Here is a 16091-nt window from a genome sequence, read left to right as displayed (position 1 = left end):
ACTGCTTTACATGGCACATTGAATGAAAAATCATTCACAGCAACTATAAATAGAAAAGGACCCAGAACAGATCCTTGCGGTACCCCAACTAGAATTGTTTTAAAATCAGATAGTTCCAAGCCTGTTACAACCATTTGTTTTCTATTACTTAAGTAAGAGGAAATTAACTGTAGTTCAGAATCTCTAACTCCATAGCTATTGAATTTACTTACAATCAGTTCATGAGAGATGGAGTCAAATGCTTTTGTGAGATCTATTAAAGTTGCAGACGACAAAAATTTATTTTCAAAATTCTCTAAAACGTTTTCTACTATTGCTTCTATGGCTTTGGTTGTGTTTAAGTTTGGAAGAAACCCAAATTGATCTTTACATAATAAATTATTATTGTAAAAATATAAACTTAGTTGGTCCTTTACACAACTTTCAAAAACCTTACTAAATATAGGTACCAAAGAGATTGGCCGATAACTGGAAGGATGTGATTTCTCACCCTTTTTATAAATTGGAATGACTTTGGTCACTTTTAATGCTTCAGGAAAGACACCATCTTCCAACATCATATTGAACAAAAAAGTTAATGGTCTACAAGTACATCGATTATTTCTTTTAAAAGTTTGTTAGAGAACCCATAATAATCTTCACTTTGGGACGAACTTAACTTTGAGACACACTTTAACACCTTAGTGTTATCAATGCTTTGCCACTTAAAACAACTGACCCCACCGTTACAACTTAAAATATAATCATCAACAAACTCAATTGCTAAAACATTATTTGTTGGTGTAAGTGAAACAGAGCTTATAAAATAGTCATTAAAATCATTAGTATTAACAGGTACTTCTTGACTAACTTTAGAACGGTTGGTCTCAAGCTTTATAATATTCCAAGCAGCTTTACATTTATTCTTAGAATTCTTTATATATTCGTCATTCGCAGATATTTTGCCTTCTAAAATTTTAGCCTTATATAATTTTTTTGCTTCATTATAAACGTTTTTATGCAGTTGTTCACTTTCTCCCCCTACCGATAACTTATATCTATCATATAAGGTAACAATAAAATCTCTAAATTTTTTTAACTCTGGTGTGAACCATGTGATTTTTGGCCTTTTAAATTTACTTTTTTTTATTTTTTTAGTTTTACAGCATTCTTCAAGAGAAGTTGTCAAAATAAATAAGAAGTAGTCAAAAGCTTGGTTAACATTGGTGCACTTCGTAAGTTGTGACCAGTTAAATTGTGACAGTTGTTCCTTAAACTTTAAGACTGAATTAGCAGAAAGCATTCTTTTTAACAAAAATGAAACTTTTTCACTATTGTTGTCAACTATGATCAAGTCAAAAAACACTGCAGATACACCAGCATGGTCAGACAAATTAGGATCTAACACTTGACATTGTACTATGTTTGACTCATTAAGGTTTGTTATTATATTATCCAAGCAGGCTTCTTGTCTAGTGTTTTGCTCATTTAAACAGTATAAATTCAAAGAGCGAAGTATGTTCAGAAAACAATTACATTCATTAGATTTATTGTTAATATTTATATTAAAGTCACCAGTTAAAATAAGTTTTAAATTTGCAAATTTTTCATTTAAAAATTCTACGATAAACTCTAAACTATGGAAAAATTGGTTGGTATCAGAATTTGGAGTACGGTAAACAGTTACAACAATGACATTAATCTTTGACAAGATTATAGCAGCTGCCTCAAAGGAGTAATCAACACAAAACTTGTCAATATCTAACAATTTAAAGTCAATACAATTCTTTACAAAAATTGAGCTTCCACCTCTTTTTAATGGTGGGTTTCTACAAAAAATGCTGGCTAAGGTATAACCAGTTGGTATATACAGTGTTGATTCTTCTTTATCCAGCCAATGTTCATTAATTGTCAAAATATCAAAACAATATTTGTCTAACCATAATTCTAGAGCCTCTAATTTATTTCTAATAGATTGCACATTCAAATGGTATACACTTAAGTCCCTGGAGCAATACTGGGGTAGGCCTACCGGTTGTGGGTTGGTGTCTGGAGCGGAGAGTTTCCCGATGACGTTGTACTGTCCTCGGTAGTTGGAGTGCTGATCTCCGTCGTCATCATGGCGTCAGCTACTGATTCCTCTGAGCCGGTCCTAAGAGTTGGTGAAACATTATAAGTCTCTTGCTCCTGTTTGCTGTCCAGGACTCTGGCTATCTGATGTGCTAGCCACATCTTCCCTCTTCTGTTGAGATGCATACCATGACGGGTGTGCAAGTGTCTTTCAGCTCTACTAACCTCCACCAAACTCACGTCTCTGAATTTATTACACATTTCTTTAAGGGCACAGTTAGTCTTTTTCACCTCTTGATTAACACAGGACCATTCCACCAAGTCATACCTCCTTGGTATATCTACTACAACGATTTTGGAAACAGTACTTGTTATTTTATTTAGCACCAACTCAATGTTTTTTATTGCATCTTGAGCATTATTTATTGCCACGTCATTGGTCCCACAAAGAATCACTAGTCCATCCTCTTCTCCCAATTTTTCCTCCTCGATGTTGTGGTTGTCCAAAACTTGACCTGTACGACCACCTGGTCGAACAAAACCCACAGCTTCATATGTGTGTTGAGTTTGGTTTAGATTCCAAGCTAGGTCTCTTCCATGACTATCGGCACAAATGAGGAGCTTCTTCTTCTCTCTTGAAGACGTTTGTACTGGCTGTTCCTTTGGCCCATTTTCTTCTTCTTCTTCCTCCACCGACAGCACCTCATATTGATTTTTGGAAATAAAATTTAAATCTTTATTCTGAAAAATGATATTTGTTGCATGTTTTTGTTTTCTATTTTTTACAACTGTATATGGAAGTTCTTTATTTTTTTCTGAGTCCAAACGATTATTTTTATTCATAATACTGCTGACAGGGGTCGATAGTTTTGCAGGAAGACTCCTTCTTGGACCAGTTGCCTTGTATTTATTCAGGCACTTGCATTCAGACTTATTTTCAGAAATTTCCTTAACTTTCCTTTCCAGTAACTCAATACTTTCCTCTTTTTTAAGGACTAGAGTTTCAAGATTTAAGGTATAAGTACTTACATTTTTTATCTCATCATTAGCTTTAGCAAGGTCCTCTGACAGATTTTTAATAATAAGTTCCTGGGATTCAAGTTCTTCTTTTAGTTCCACATACAAAACCCTATCCTCCACTTCAATTTCTTCATCAATGTCTGCCAACTCACAGTTTGAGCATAACCATTTTTTAATAATTGATTTTTTAATTCTTTCATAGTCCTCTTTACTTAAATCAGTGCATTTTAAATGCAACCATTGATTGCAGCTGCCTTTGCATAGCACTGCCTTGCTACACTTACTTACATTAGCAAGACATTTACCACAAGGATACTTGTTTGTTTTATTTTTCATGTTGTATAAAATAAATATATATTTTTTAATTATTATTATTTTGTATTATTAATGTTGGAAAATGTAAAATAATTTGTTTACAGTTCAATCCTGCAATATATATAATAAAATCAACCAGCAAAAATATGAATGCAAATTGTTGGATTTGAACCGTGGATCCTCGACTTTCTAGGTCAGCACTTGGACCACTGAGCTACAACTGAATGATACTGGACAATGACAAGTTCAGACACTAATACCAAACTACACACCAGCAAGCAGTTCAAAACAAGTTATCCTCCTACAATCTTGAACAGGAAAACTGACAGTCAAATTACTGACAGTAGGACTTTTAAAAGTTTCAAATATTTGATTGTTTTTAAATGTAGCCTTTTAAAGCAATGTTTATAGTTTTGCTCAAATAGAATTTATTTTCACAGTAAAAAAGTTAAAACTTCACTTTAATCACTTCCACTATCAAGTTTAAGGTTAACATGAAGGCTCATCTTAGTATTAAGATTTTTGTTAATAAACACTAAATTCAAATGAAACCTATTATTTAATTAAAAAATAGTCACTTTTAACTATCACATAGATCACAGTTGCTATGTTAAAAAACTTGCAATTAATTTATACTACAACTTTAAGTACCAAGCACATGCACAGTTGAACAGTTGGGAAAGACATCAACTGCAAACTTCCGCAAATACAGCAAATAAGCAAATACAGACTCTGTATATTTAAAAATTTAATATAAATATTAACAAAAATAATGCTGATTAGACCAAAAAGTTTCATGTTTAGTATTATTGTATCAAATGTTTTAGGATTCATCTTAATAAATTTAATATTCTATAGCATTATTCATTTTTGAAAATGCTATAATTTGTGAAAATGACAAAATATGATTCTTAGCAGAACACTACATCACTAACTTAAGAGTACATGCTTAAGAGAAGCAGGACTGACGTTTTAAAGAAGTCAATGGCTTCTGATGGAGTTCCAAGGAATGCCACACGACCCTCTGCCATGAGCAAGATCTTGTCGAACATGGAGAATACCTCGGAGGATGGCTGGTGGATTGTGCACACTATGGTCTTTCCCTTCTCTGCCAGAGACTTGAGCACAGTAACTACATTCTGGGCCATGAACGAGTCCAGACCAGAAGTTGGTTCATCACAGAACATCAGAGGTGGGTTTGTTAACACCTATTCATAGAAAACAATTGAAGAAAAAGTTCTAAAAAAAGGCTTCTCAATTAATACATACATCCATATTGCTCTCAGAGATACAGGTATTCCTCAAGACTCAATGATTGGTCCAGTTTTATTCATAATAAATTATTAAGTATATAACTAGAAATATAAATAAAAATTTACTATAATTGTTATAAGTAAACACATTTTTGAGAAAAGACACCAATTTACAATAGATAATCATATTTCCTAGACTGCTTGAGTGTAATAACAAGCAGAATTTATACCTTTCAGATTCTGTTTAACTGAGCTAAGTTCCTTTTACTATCTAGACCCAAAGAATCCTTTGCAATACAACATAAATCCCTTCATCTAATTAATTGAATAAATAATTTATGACAGTGGTTCAATTGATTTATCACATTAAAAAGCAGGTTATTTCACATATTTATTTACCATTTTAAATACACAAACTCTCATTAGAACTCTGTACAACAGCTATAATTATCTTATCATAGAATCTAGTTAACCATACATTAGAACAGATCAGTGACTATACGGTAGCTAACTTTCACTTCTTATATCACAGTAAATTAATCATATTATGTTTATATGTAAAATAATATGTTTAACTCATCATTACAGCCGGAATCAATCATTTAGTACTAAACAAACCGATAAATTTATGTTTTATCTGTAATTTTAGTTTATTTGCTATATAAACTAAAATCAAATCCCTTTTAAAGATCGGCTATATATTCATAAGATATTATTTTACAAGATGTAACAATTAATAGGAATTATCTCTATGTAGCCAGTAGTCTTATCAAACAGTAATAGGGAATTCTATATGGCTATCTACTTTAATCTGTTTTTATTACCAATCTGAAAACGACATTATTAGTTAGGATTCTGTGAGGAGATTAAACCTTGGTGCACTATAAGTGGACTACCTGAAGGATTGATCCTCCCTCCAGTTAGACTATAATAGTTATTTCGCTCACCAAGAGTTAAAAGTAGAACAGAGCATTACTGACAAATTCCTTTTAAACTTTGACAAGTTTTTATTAAAAAACTACTATTTCATGTTTTGAATTGCTAAATAAAGGAAGAGTTTGGTGATAATAAAATTACAAGTTCTGTAGTCTAGTTCTTGAATTGTACAAGATATTTTTGATGGTTGAGTGTATATTGGAAATATCAACATTCCAGTCATTCTGTATCATAAAGATATTAAACATTAAAAAGCAAGCAAAATTATGCAGCAAGAATGTAACTGTAAGCAGCAACTTCATCTTTTTGCTTGCCGGGGCTGGTTGCTGATCGCTTTCCCATCTCCTTCTGCTGCTCCCCCCATAGTAGACTAGGTCGTTGATAAAATAGTAACGGAGTCTCGCTGCCTGGAGTATGAAACATTCACAACAGGTCTTTACACGTTGAAATGGTCTCCACCGTTTCCGTATACTGGGGCTTTAAACACCCATCTACCTCTTAGGCCCAACGGTTTCGCCACCTTTTCTTCACCAGTGATGACGAAGAGAACGAGTGCATAGGGCCAACGCGGGATCGGTCTTCTTCTGTGTGCCATTGCGGATATTGGGCCATCAGTGGAGGAGAAGTGACAAGTGCGGTAGAACTAACGCATGCATCTTGTGACGACTCAGGCGGCCTCCGGGAAGAAGCAACCGGACCACACTGAACCGGAACCGGAAGAGCGGCAGGCGTACTCGCGCTCTACCGCAGGAACCGGTAGCGGCGTCCGTGGAATTGAGCCAGCGGATGCATTGTCACTGGACACTGGGGCGGGGGTACGGGAGGTATCGGCCTCCCGGGGTCGGCGGTGATGGATGCATCTCCTGGTGGTAGCACCGGTGAGTCATTCAGCCGCCGCGCCGTAGTGCTTGGACACAAGCTTGACGACTCTGCAGTCGACGCACCGGAGCTGCGGTCGTTATGCCTGCGGAACCTCAACAAGGACTAAGATTCAGACGTTTTTTCTGAATCCCTGATTTTCTTACTGAATTTCTAGCCGAGCTCATATAAAAAAAGTGAGGAAGAACAGAACAGATCTGCTGAGCAGTAAATCATGAGTTTTTCATCATTGGTTCTGCCAGGTCATAACACATTTTCCTTGGAACAGTTCTTAGTGAATAAAGATACTCCTGTATTTGATAATAAATCAACCTATTTGATTTCGTCCTGTACAATTTCCAAACCTTCTCAAAGGTAAAAATACATTTTAATGCAACTTTACCGTTTGCTCTTTAGGGTAGACATACGTTTTCACTTTGTAGAAAATTACTAGGTAAAATGGCAGACTTGCTGAAAAGGCTACACACATGATGATGTGCAACACTGCTTTGAACAATGTAATATTGATATGCAACTGTGTAAAGATAAAGAATGTGAGAATACTGAGATGCCTGAAATAAATAATTTTCAGACAAAAATATTTAATTTTCTTACATTTTATCTATATTATTCCTAATTTGCTTACCTCTGAAGCAAATGATAACCTCTTCATCTCCCCTCCAGATATGCCTTTGATTTTACCCGGAACTCCTATTACTGTGTCTTGACACCTCGTCAGCATTAACTACAACAATAAGAATAACAAATGTTTGACTAACAGTTGGAAATATTATCTACTAATTAACACATTCTAAAGTCATTTTCTATTCTTCAATATTGCCTACTGAAAATATTTTACATTGAATTAGATGTGTACTTGGACAGAAAAGTATGAGTGACACTCAGATTAGGCTAGATTTTATTTTTCCTTATCTTGAAAAGAACAAAAGTACCATTTACTATTTAATATAGAAAACTGGAAAAAACTTGCATATAAGATTAAGTGCACTATTAAGAGTGGCAAGGTAGGAATGAACATTGATTTGTGTTAAAATAAAGTTACTGTATTGGACTAATATAATAATTTGACAAGCATAAAAAGGATGAACACTCTATACATTTAGGATACGTTGCAGTTCAATAAAGTATTGATCATGTTTCAAAGATGGCTAGAAACTAGCCACTAAACAAAATTAACATTTGCATAACACTATAAAAGTATTGTGAATTCTACAAGGTCAACATGTTGATTTCTATTGCGCCAATCCCCAAAAAAAAAGTAACTGCTACTTCACTTCAACTTGTACAGCTCTTTCTTTTTTCAACTCAATACAAATGTAACATGTTTCCACCCACTAAATTAATAATGTATGTTTTGTGTTGCATACATGGGAGAAATCACGATATTCATATACATGTTTTAAATTTAGTAATAGTTGTCCATTGAGGCTTAGGCTAATATCATCATATGAGAAACACTCATCTGAATCAAATTTTGATGCATGCTCCATGTTTTTTTCAGATCACTCTTTCAAAGAGATGCTCAAAAAATTATAATCAGTGTAGTATTTATTATCAGTATTGATTAAACAAAATATAGCCAGTAGCTAGTACAATCAGTTTCAACACATAAACTGAAGATTTCAAGGAAAAACTTATGCAAGAAATAAATGATAAATAACTCAATAACTCACATCATTGATAACCTCTTCCACTCTGATCATTCGCTGTACATAGGGAATGTGTCGGTCCATCCTGACTAGAGCCTGAAACATACTTATCAGTTTTAATCAAACACAAAACTTCAAATAAGTTCACAAGATTAGTTCCATAAACTAACAAGAGAAATTATAAATAGTGGTTTTCTCTCCTACTGAATATAATCTTTTGAGATGGATTAGCCATTACGCAAAGACACGTAATTGGGTAGAGCAATTTGTTTTTAAAATATTATCAAATTTGAATTTTTCAAGCTTGGGCTTGGATGCAAAAAGTAACTCTTTTGCACTGGAAAGTTATTTCATATAATGAGAAAACTAGATTTAAATGAGAATGATAAAATCAGAGAATAATGAAAGATTTTCCGTTTGCAATATGGAAAATGTATAAATAGGACATTTAGTGCAAAGGAAGTGAAGGATTTTTAAGGTTGAAAATAAATTGCTCTTAAAAAATAATATTATTATAAAATTATTTCTGTACACAAATTTGTACATCACTAACATTTGTACATAAAAATAGACTAAAAGAACTGGCAGGGGCAAATTTATTCCAAGAAGCTCTTTCATAATTTAAATTCAGTTTTATCAAAACTTAACTTTGTACTAACTACATGAAGACAATTTTTGCGAGAGGACTATGTCAAGATTACTTAATAACTTAATTGAAAATGTTATCCAAAACAGATCAACAAATGATGTACATCACTTCGATTTTTACATCAAAACAGACTAAAAGAACTTGCAGGGATAAAATTTATTTCAAGAAGCTTTTTCATAATTTGAATTTAGTTTGATCAAAACCTAACTTTGTACCAACTCCATCCAATATTGGCGAAATGACTGTGGCAAGATTACTCAACAACTTAATTGAAAATGGTGTCTCGAACAGATCAACAAATGACTGCGTAGTGTAAACTCTCCTCACACACTGCTTACTGACCTGAAAGATGAGATGTTCTCGCACTGTAAGGGTCCCGATGAACAGATCATCTTGCTGCACGTAAGCTGACAGTGCTGCCAGTGCGTTAGCGTCGACAGGCACTCCATTGATAGCCCTGTGACCAGTAACTGCCAGTGTTTTGGGGGCTCTGAACGTGAGACTATTGAGTAACGTTGTCTTGCCAGCTCCACTCGACCCCATGAGTGCCATGAGCTCTCCAGGGTACGCCACTCCCGTCACTGTCAACAATACGAGTTCATAAAGACTCTCCCAAATTGCAACACATCTTCTAAATTCTGGATGCAATTTAGTCCATTCTTTGTTTCATTAAAATATTGAGCTGGGACTCAATTTAATGGTTTTTTTCAAAATATTATATATATATATATATATATATATATATATATATATATATATATATATATAAGGTTCCTATTAATTAATTTTTGACTTAAAACCAAGGACGGAGCCAGCAAGGGAGTCCAAGGGGTCCGGACACACTCAAATTTTCATCAATCGTTCTCAACAAATAAACGGGTCAAGAACTTTCTAAGCAACAAAATGGGGCCTTACTCTCCATTCAGTACGGGAAAATATCAGTTTTCTGGACTCCCCAAAATGTTTTCCTAATAATGTTTTTGCTTAAAATCAAAAGTTACATTTTGCAGCAACTACTTCCATGGACTGGACAACTTAAGACTTAAGGTCTCAGGATCTGAATCCTACAAAGTGACCCCTAGATCAAGAAAATATGTTGATTGAAAATTCATTTCAACACTTAAACTCCTATTTTAAAGACTTTTTTTCTAAAGGTATCGGCTTGATGAAACATGAAAATGGCTTACTTTTCAATTTTACACTCAATAACCAATCTTTCAAACTTCGAAAGTTCAAGGTTCAAACCACTCCTATCAGTTTTCTTCACTTGTGAAGTACACAAAAAAATTATAGATACAGAACCATTTTACTTTAGAACGACACAAAAATAAGGCACTTTTTAACAATTTACCATTCTTCAGGATGTGTTTTCTTTGCTGGGGCCTGTCTCTATGGACGACATTATGAACCAGGTTGACCACACGGTTCTGTCTGTGCTCCAAGCGGGTGAAAACATTGACATTGCTCCAGGTGTAGGTGATATTCTCTTTGGGGAGTATTGAGACGGTGGAGTAGGGGCTGCCGGAACCTCCACTACCACTGCTGTAGCCATTCACCTGAGGCTTCTTCTCTGTATCTGACAGCTCCAGGTACAGTCCATTGCTCAGTTCCTTCTGTGATCCATTGCGGTGGTTTTGCTGAAATCAAAGGATTTTGTTAGGACTTTTTCAGTGGTAATTAAATAAAGAGGATGTTCCACCCTCCATTATATTCTGTTAGACGAAAATCTTCCAAAATATCATAGTATACTAGTATAGTGAATAAGGTGCCAGTGTGATAATAATAATGTTGGGATTAGTGCTTCTCTATCCTTCCTTCCCTAGCTCAATTCTCTATTCCTATTGAAATACAAGGTAGGAGTGAGACACAACACGTCACATAATAGGATTGTACTCAGTTTGTTTACAAAATATATTTGTTCCGTAATTTTCATGGTTACACACAAGACCAATGTAATATACTAACACATAGGTAAATCCACTGAGTAACATACACGGTCATCGAACTCGATGTTGCCTATATAGACATGAAGCTTTATAGAAGATTTCAAGTCTATAGGTCTGTTTGTTCTCGAGTTATCGTGGAAAGACAGACAAAGATGAAATTTTTCTACTCCTCGAGTGATAGCTTTTCAAATGCTCAGCCAGTCAAGTTTTTTACCTTTTGTCTTTGATATCAAAGTGGATGATTTTAATCAAGTGTAATATTTAAAAAGCAACTGTTAAACCGATTCTGGAATTTATCTTACGGCACATGGCATCTCAATAACCTTATTTGCTACTTCTCGTATAAGCATGTAGACAACTACCCATATTTTCTATTATTTCACAAAAGAAAACTCACATTTATCCAATAATTTGTGTATTTTTCACGAGGCCTTTCGACATCAAAGATGCCATCATCAGGTGTGAATCAACAATTTAAAAACAAATATCAGCTGAATAAAACTAACAAGATTTATATGGTTAAGATTATCGACCACAAACAAGAAGAACTCGACGCATATGAAACATTATTCATAACAAAACACAAAGATAAAATTTTAAACAATGATTTTGGACCGATTCAAAATTCACCATTCCTTTAAAATATAACTAAATTTTTTGACTCAAACTTTTATACATATACTAATATTTATATTATTTTATTTTAATCTTAACCATATAAATCTTGTTAGTTTTACTCAGCTGATATTTGTTTTGAAATTGTTGATTCACACCTGATGATGGCATCTTCGATGTCGAAAGGCCTCGTGAAAATTACACAAATTATTGGATAATTGTGAGTTTTCTTTTGTGAAATAATAGAAAATTTATATTCCAATAAGAAGAGCTCCTCCTCCTTCATTGCAACTACCCATATATTGAGTGACAGAACCAGACTAGTTATGTAAACTGTAAACCAAAACCACTTCCAAGCCCGGCAGGCCAGAACCAAAAACGAGCCACGAGGTGCTGCTACTGTGATTATTCAAACATCGAGATTATACAATCCGATGAATGTGATACCTCTGTTTATTTAGAAGAGGAGTGATATATGAGTATCAGCGAGGGAATGTATATAGCTATACATATCGCTTTACTGATGAACTAACCTAATCCTATCCAACGTTCTTAACATAAAGGCACAAAAGGAGTAAAAATGCTTTTTGTCATCGGAAGTACAGATGTATAGGTTGTTTGTAGGTTTGTCGGTCTTTCCATTCAAAAATCCAAGTCTTAAACTTTTTATATCGACAAATAACAATGTAAAACTACTGAAATCGTGATTCAATTCAAGAAAAACCGACTTTACGATTAAGCAATCAAGGTCAAGATTAGAAAGAATTTAGTTTCCTTGGGGTGTAACGAACAGGTGGTGCTTATCACTTAACGGAATGAAATTCTAGGTAGTTTGATAACAAATTCCCAAGAAGATGTCGAATATTATAAACTCATTTGCATAGATGTATTTTTATAGGAAAATATTGAGTTCTAAGCCCAGCTAGTCAGTTTTAAACCCATTATCTTTATAGCGATAAGACGTTTGATAGTTTCACTGATAATGCCGTAAAACTGAGCCTAAAGCTACGTTGAAAAAGCCGAGTACAGTTGCGAGAGAACATGTGCAACTTGCAGTCGTATAATGTAAACAAGAGTGAGAAATTTGCCGCAAGTAGGAAGGTTTGTTGCGGGAATCAATGGAGAATCTGTTCACACACGGTGATATCTGGACAATATACAATTAAAAATTTTAATGTCAGACACTAGTCGCGATACCGCTCGCTTGAGCTTTAGCGCCTCTTTAGCATGTTTTACAGTGGGGCGAAACTTTTCAAACCCTTTTCTTTCTCTTCTTTACTTCTTTCCGTTATTTTTGTATGTATATGTATTAATACATCCCTCACTTGACGAATAGGATATATTCCGATCCTCGAAACATTGTGTTATACCTTTTATAACCTTAACGATGGCAAATGTCCGAAATCGAGAATAGTGGGTTTTGCAACACGATAATTTTCCTTATCACACAGCAATTTCCATAAACGAGCTTTTAGCCAGCAAAAACGTTCCTATGGCTCCTCAACCACCTTATTCGCCTGACCTAAGTCCTTGTGACTTTTTTCTCTTCCCGAAGTTGAAAAATTACCTCAAGGGAACACAGTATGGAAAGTCGAATGTATTCAAAAGGCTGTTACCGACAAGCTGAGGGCTATTCCAATATCGGATTTCTATCACTGCTATGAGGAGTGGAAGAACCGCCTCCAGCGCTGTGTGGTTTCAAAAGGAAGTTATTTTGAAGGTGACAATTTAGAATTGTAAATATTTTCAAATCAACATTTTTTTTATCAGTCTCATTACTTAATTTACATACATACGTAGGACTAAAAAGCCTATTACGCTCTAGAGGGAAATTCTACCTCCTTCCAGTACAAGGAGGGAATTCTTATTAAGCTGACGCAACCTTCAAAATTCATTTTTAAAGGTTTTGCGTTGTGAAATCTTGTAGTTTTTCGACCTGTAATCTAGAAAAGAATGGATCTTTGAGGCATGTTACGGTTCATTTCTCTGTTTTTCCTTAAGCCACTCATATGCCATATCACAATATCTATGAAGCCCACCAGTTTGGTGTACCCTATTTGAAAACATTCACAGCTACGTCCATTAAGGTTGGTTTCACGACAGTTTTTAAATAATATTAATGTCTTAGATGTTTTTAATTCGTCACTGGTGCAATCTGGAAAATTGTCCACTTTTTGAATTAAACTACTGACCAAGCACAAAACCTTTAATATTTTATAAAATTTAAACGTAAACAGATTTTTCAGCCTATTTTTCGAAATTTAGCTGAAAATGTCAACATCTATTAAATTGGGATTATAACACATAAGTACTACCATTTTCCAGAATTCCAAAATATCCCAGGTCACTTTATTAATCTGTCTCTTGTTATAAATGATTTTTTCTCTTCTTTTCCTTGGATTTCAACGAATACTTAACAAAAAGAATTAGCGAGTTGGTCCAGATTGGTACGTAACAATACATTTTGTGATTCATTTTTACTCACAAGAAAAGCGTTTAAAAATCACCTCGGAATCCCCCTTACATGTTGTATTTGAATGTATAATATAATATGTAACTTCGAGGGATAATCACATAATTGAGGGACAAAACTATATTTATGTTTAACGTTTTAATCTTACTAGAAGGCATTTTAGTCATCCATTTACAAATGAAGCAGAAAAATTTGAAGCCGATAATAAGTAAAAGTTAATAAACTATTTTACTTTGTAAGTAGGCTCCTTGTAATAATACCATCTGGAATGTGCTGATTAATTTATTACAGAAAGGAGTACTCTTTAATCTTTCACTTATTCCAGTCACTTCCTTCTTCTTTCATGTTTCCGAAATTCTCGGTAGCTATTGAATTGAACAAATGAAAACAACTAAATTTGATAATATATATATATATATATATATATATATATATATATATATATATATATATATAAAATATGTGTACCTTTATATGTGTATATTTATATAGGAGCGAATCATAGAAGTCAAGAAAGTACCAAAGCAGGAGAAACAGTGGGTAGCTTAAAGAAAGTTCATAAAACAGAATAGCTGACAGGAACAGAAATAAACGTAGAAATGTGAACAAATAGGACGTTCACAAAGTGTTTTCCATAGCAGTGTGCTACCCGATGTTTATAAAGCCCGTTACTAAAAGTAATCGACCAACTGACCGACACTGTTAGACGACCCACAGCACTCTCGGGGCGTCTATATCAGGATCTCAGGATAGTTGGCTGCATACCTGGTGTAAGGTTACTGCAGCCTCGTGCTTACGCAAGCGTCTAGTATCGCAACCTTTGGCTAGTCTTATCGTTGGCAAAGCCCGTTACTAAAAGTAATCGACCAACTAACCGACACTGTTAGACGACCCACAGCACTCTCGGGGCGTCTATATATCAGGATCTCAGGATAGTTGGCTGCATACCTGGTGTAAGGTTACTGCGGCCTCGTGCTTACGTAAGCGTCTAGTATCGCAACCTTTGGCTGCTCTTATCGTTGGCAAAGCCCGATAGTAAAAGTAATCGACCAACTAACCGACACTGTTAGACGACCCACAGCACTCTCGGGGCGTCTATATCAGGATCTCAGGATAGTTGGCTGCATACCTGGTGTAAGGTTACTGCGGCCTCGTGCTTACGTAAACGTCTAGTATCGTAACCTTTGGCTGCTCTTATCGTTGGCACGAATATTAAAGGAGTAAGTTAAATGATTCCGTGATCACCATGCGGATGCTGTGGTATTTTTACGATTCTGGATGAAGAGTAGCACATGAGCAGTTTAACAAAACTGACGAAGAAAGTCGAAAAGCCGCAGGAGGTTAAAAATTGAGGAGTTGATTGAGTATAAAAGGTGTAGGTAAAACGTAAAAAGAACATGATGGTCTTAATTTCACCTTTAAAAAATGAACAGTTTATTAATACATTTATCCATTCATTCACCTTGATGGAGGATAATTGTGAGATACAAAAATTGGTCTTATACTGCTGGTTAAGTGGTTTTTAAATCTTTACTTTGTATTTGAAGTGGGAATGTTCACAGATTAAAAAAAATAATTGGGTAGTTTTAGGATAATAAATTAGGAAGCTGACCTAAGGCCAGTGCAGGTGTGGTGAGCGTTGAGGGACTTGAGTCAGTACAGTACGCGGTAGGGATTACGAAGAATTGGCGAGGAAGGGCTTTTAATGAAGTTGCAGTGTTGGTGTTTACATTAGCATTGAACGGATTTATTGTGCGTTGGCTGTTGATTACGATTTTAGTTTTTAGAAATCGAGTGGGAGCAACCTCTGATAATGGAAGTAGTTGAAGAGGAATCTGTAGAGTAAGAGGGTATCCAAAGATCCTTAATTTAGGGCATTGCAGTGCCTGGTAATCATAAGCACTTTCTGACATAGAGGATTGTTAGGTCTCAAGAAACCAAGTGGAAACAAAAAAAACGGACAGTGCGATGGGAAAGTTGTGAAATTGGTGTACTAATCTTTATGGAAGAGCGGACTAAGAAGGTGTTTATCCTGTGGTGGAGTGGTGTGTGTAAAAGAAGCGAGGACCCTTGTAATGGTGTACATGCTAAGGGTGCGAACAAGTATCGAGTTACTTAGGGTGACCTCTGTCTCAGTAGTATGTTATTTAAGTTATAACTGTTTTTTCATCCAAAATAATGGCGCAGGATTAAGTCATTCCAAAGCACGAAATTATTTATCAAATTGAGTCTTGCATAATTAAAAGGTTGAATTACACCTGGCCATGTGTCCCGTTACAGGCTTCGCTAACTTTTGAGGTTATAGGC

At 34.9% G+C, this 16091-nt stretch overlaps 1 protein-coding gene across 1 annotated transcript in view; it reads right to left on the bottom strand.

Annotated features, from left to right (window-relative positions):
- The window catches only part of LOC124365870 (protein white-like), a 54104-nt gene that overhangs the window by 12987 nt on the left and 25026 nt on the right, over positions 1-16091 (bottom strand). Inside the window, exons 2-6 of the mRNA XM_046821963.1 lie at positions 10102-10387; positions 9093-9331; positions 8126-8197; positions 7078-7176; positions 4354-4592 (exon numbers count right to left, since the gene is read on the bottom strand). Of these exons, the coding sequence (XP_046677919.1) occupies positions 4354-4592; positions 7078-7176; positions 8126-8197; positions 9093-9331; positions 10102-10387 (935 nt within the window). The remainder of the gene's footprint in view (positions 1-4353; positions 4593-7077; positions 7177-8125; positions 8198-9092; positions 9332-10101; positions 10388-16091) is intronic.

The sequence above is a fragment of the Homalodisca vitripennis genome, chromosome 7 (assembly GCF_021130785.1).
Source record: "Homalodisca vitripennis isolate AUS2020 chromosome 7, UT_GWSS_2.1, whole genome shotgun sequence".
Taxonomy (NCBI): Eukaryota; Metazoa; Arthropoda; class Insecta; order Hemiptera; family Cicadellidae; genus Homalodisca; species Homalodisca vitripennis.
Note: the sequence above shows the minus strand (reverse complement) of the source record. Positions and strands in the feature narration are given on the sequence as shown.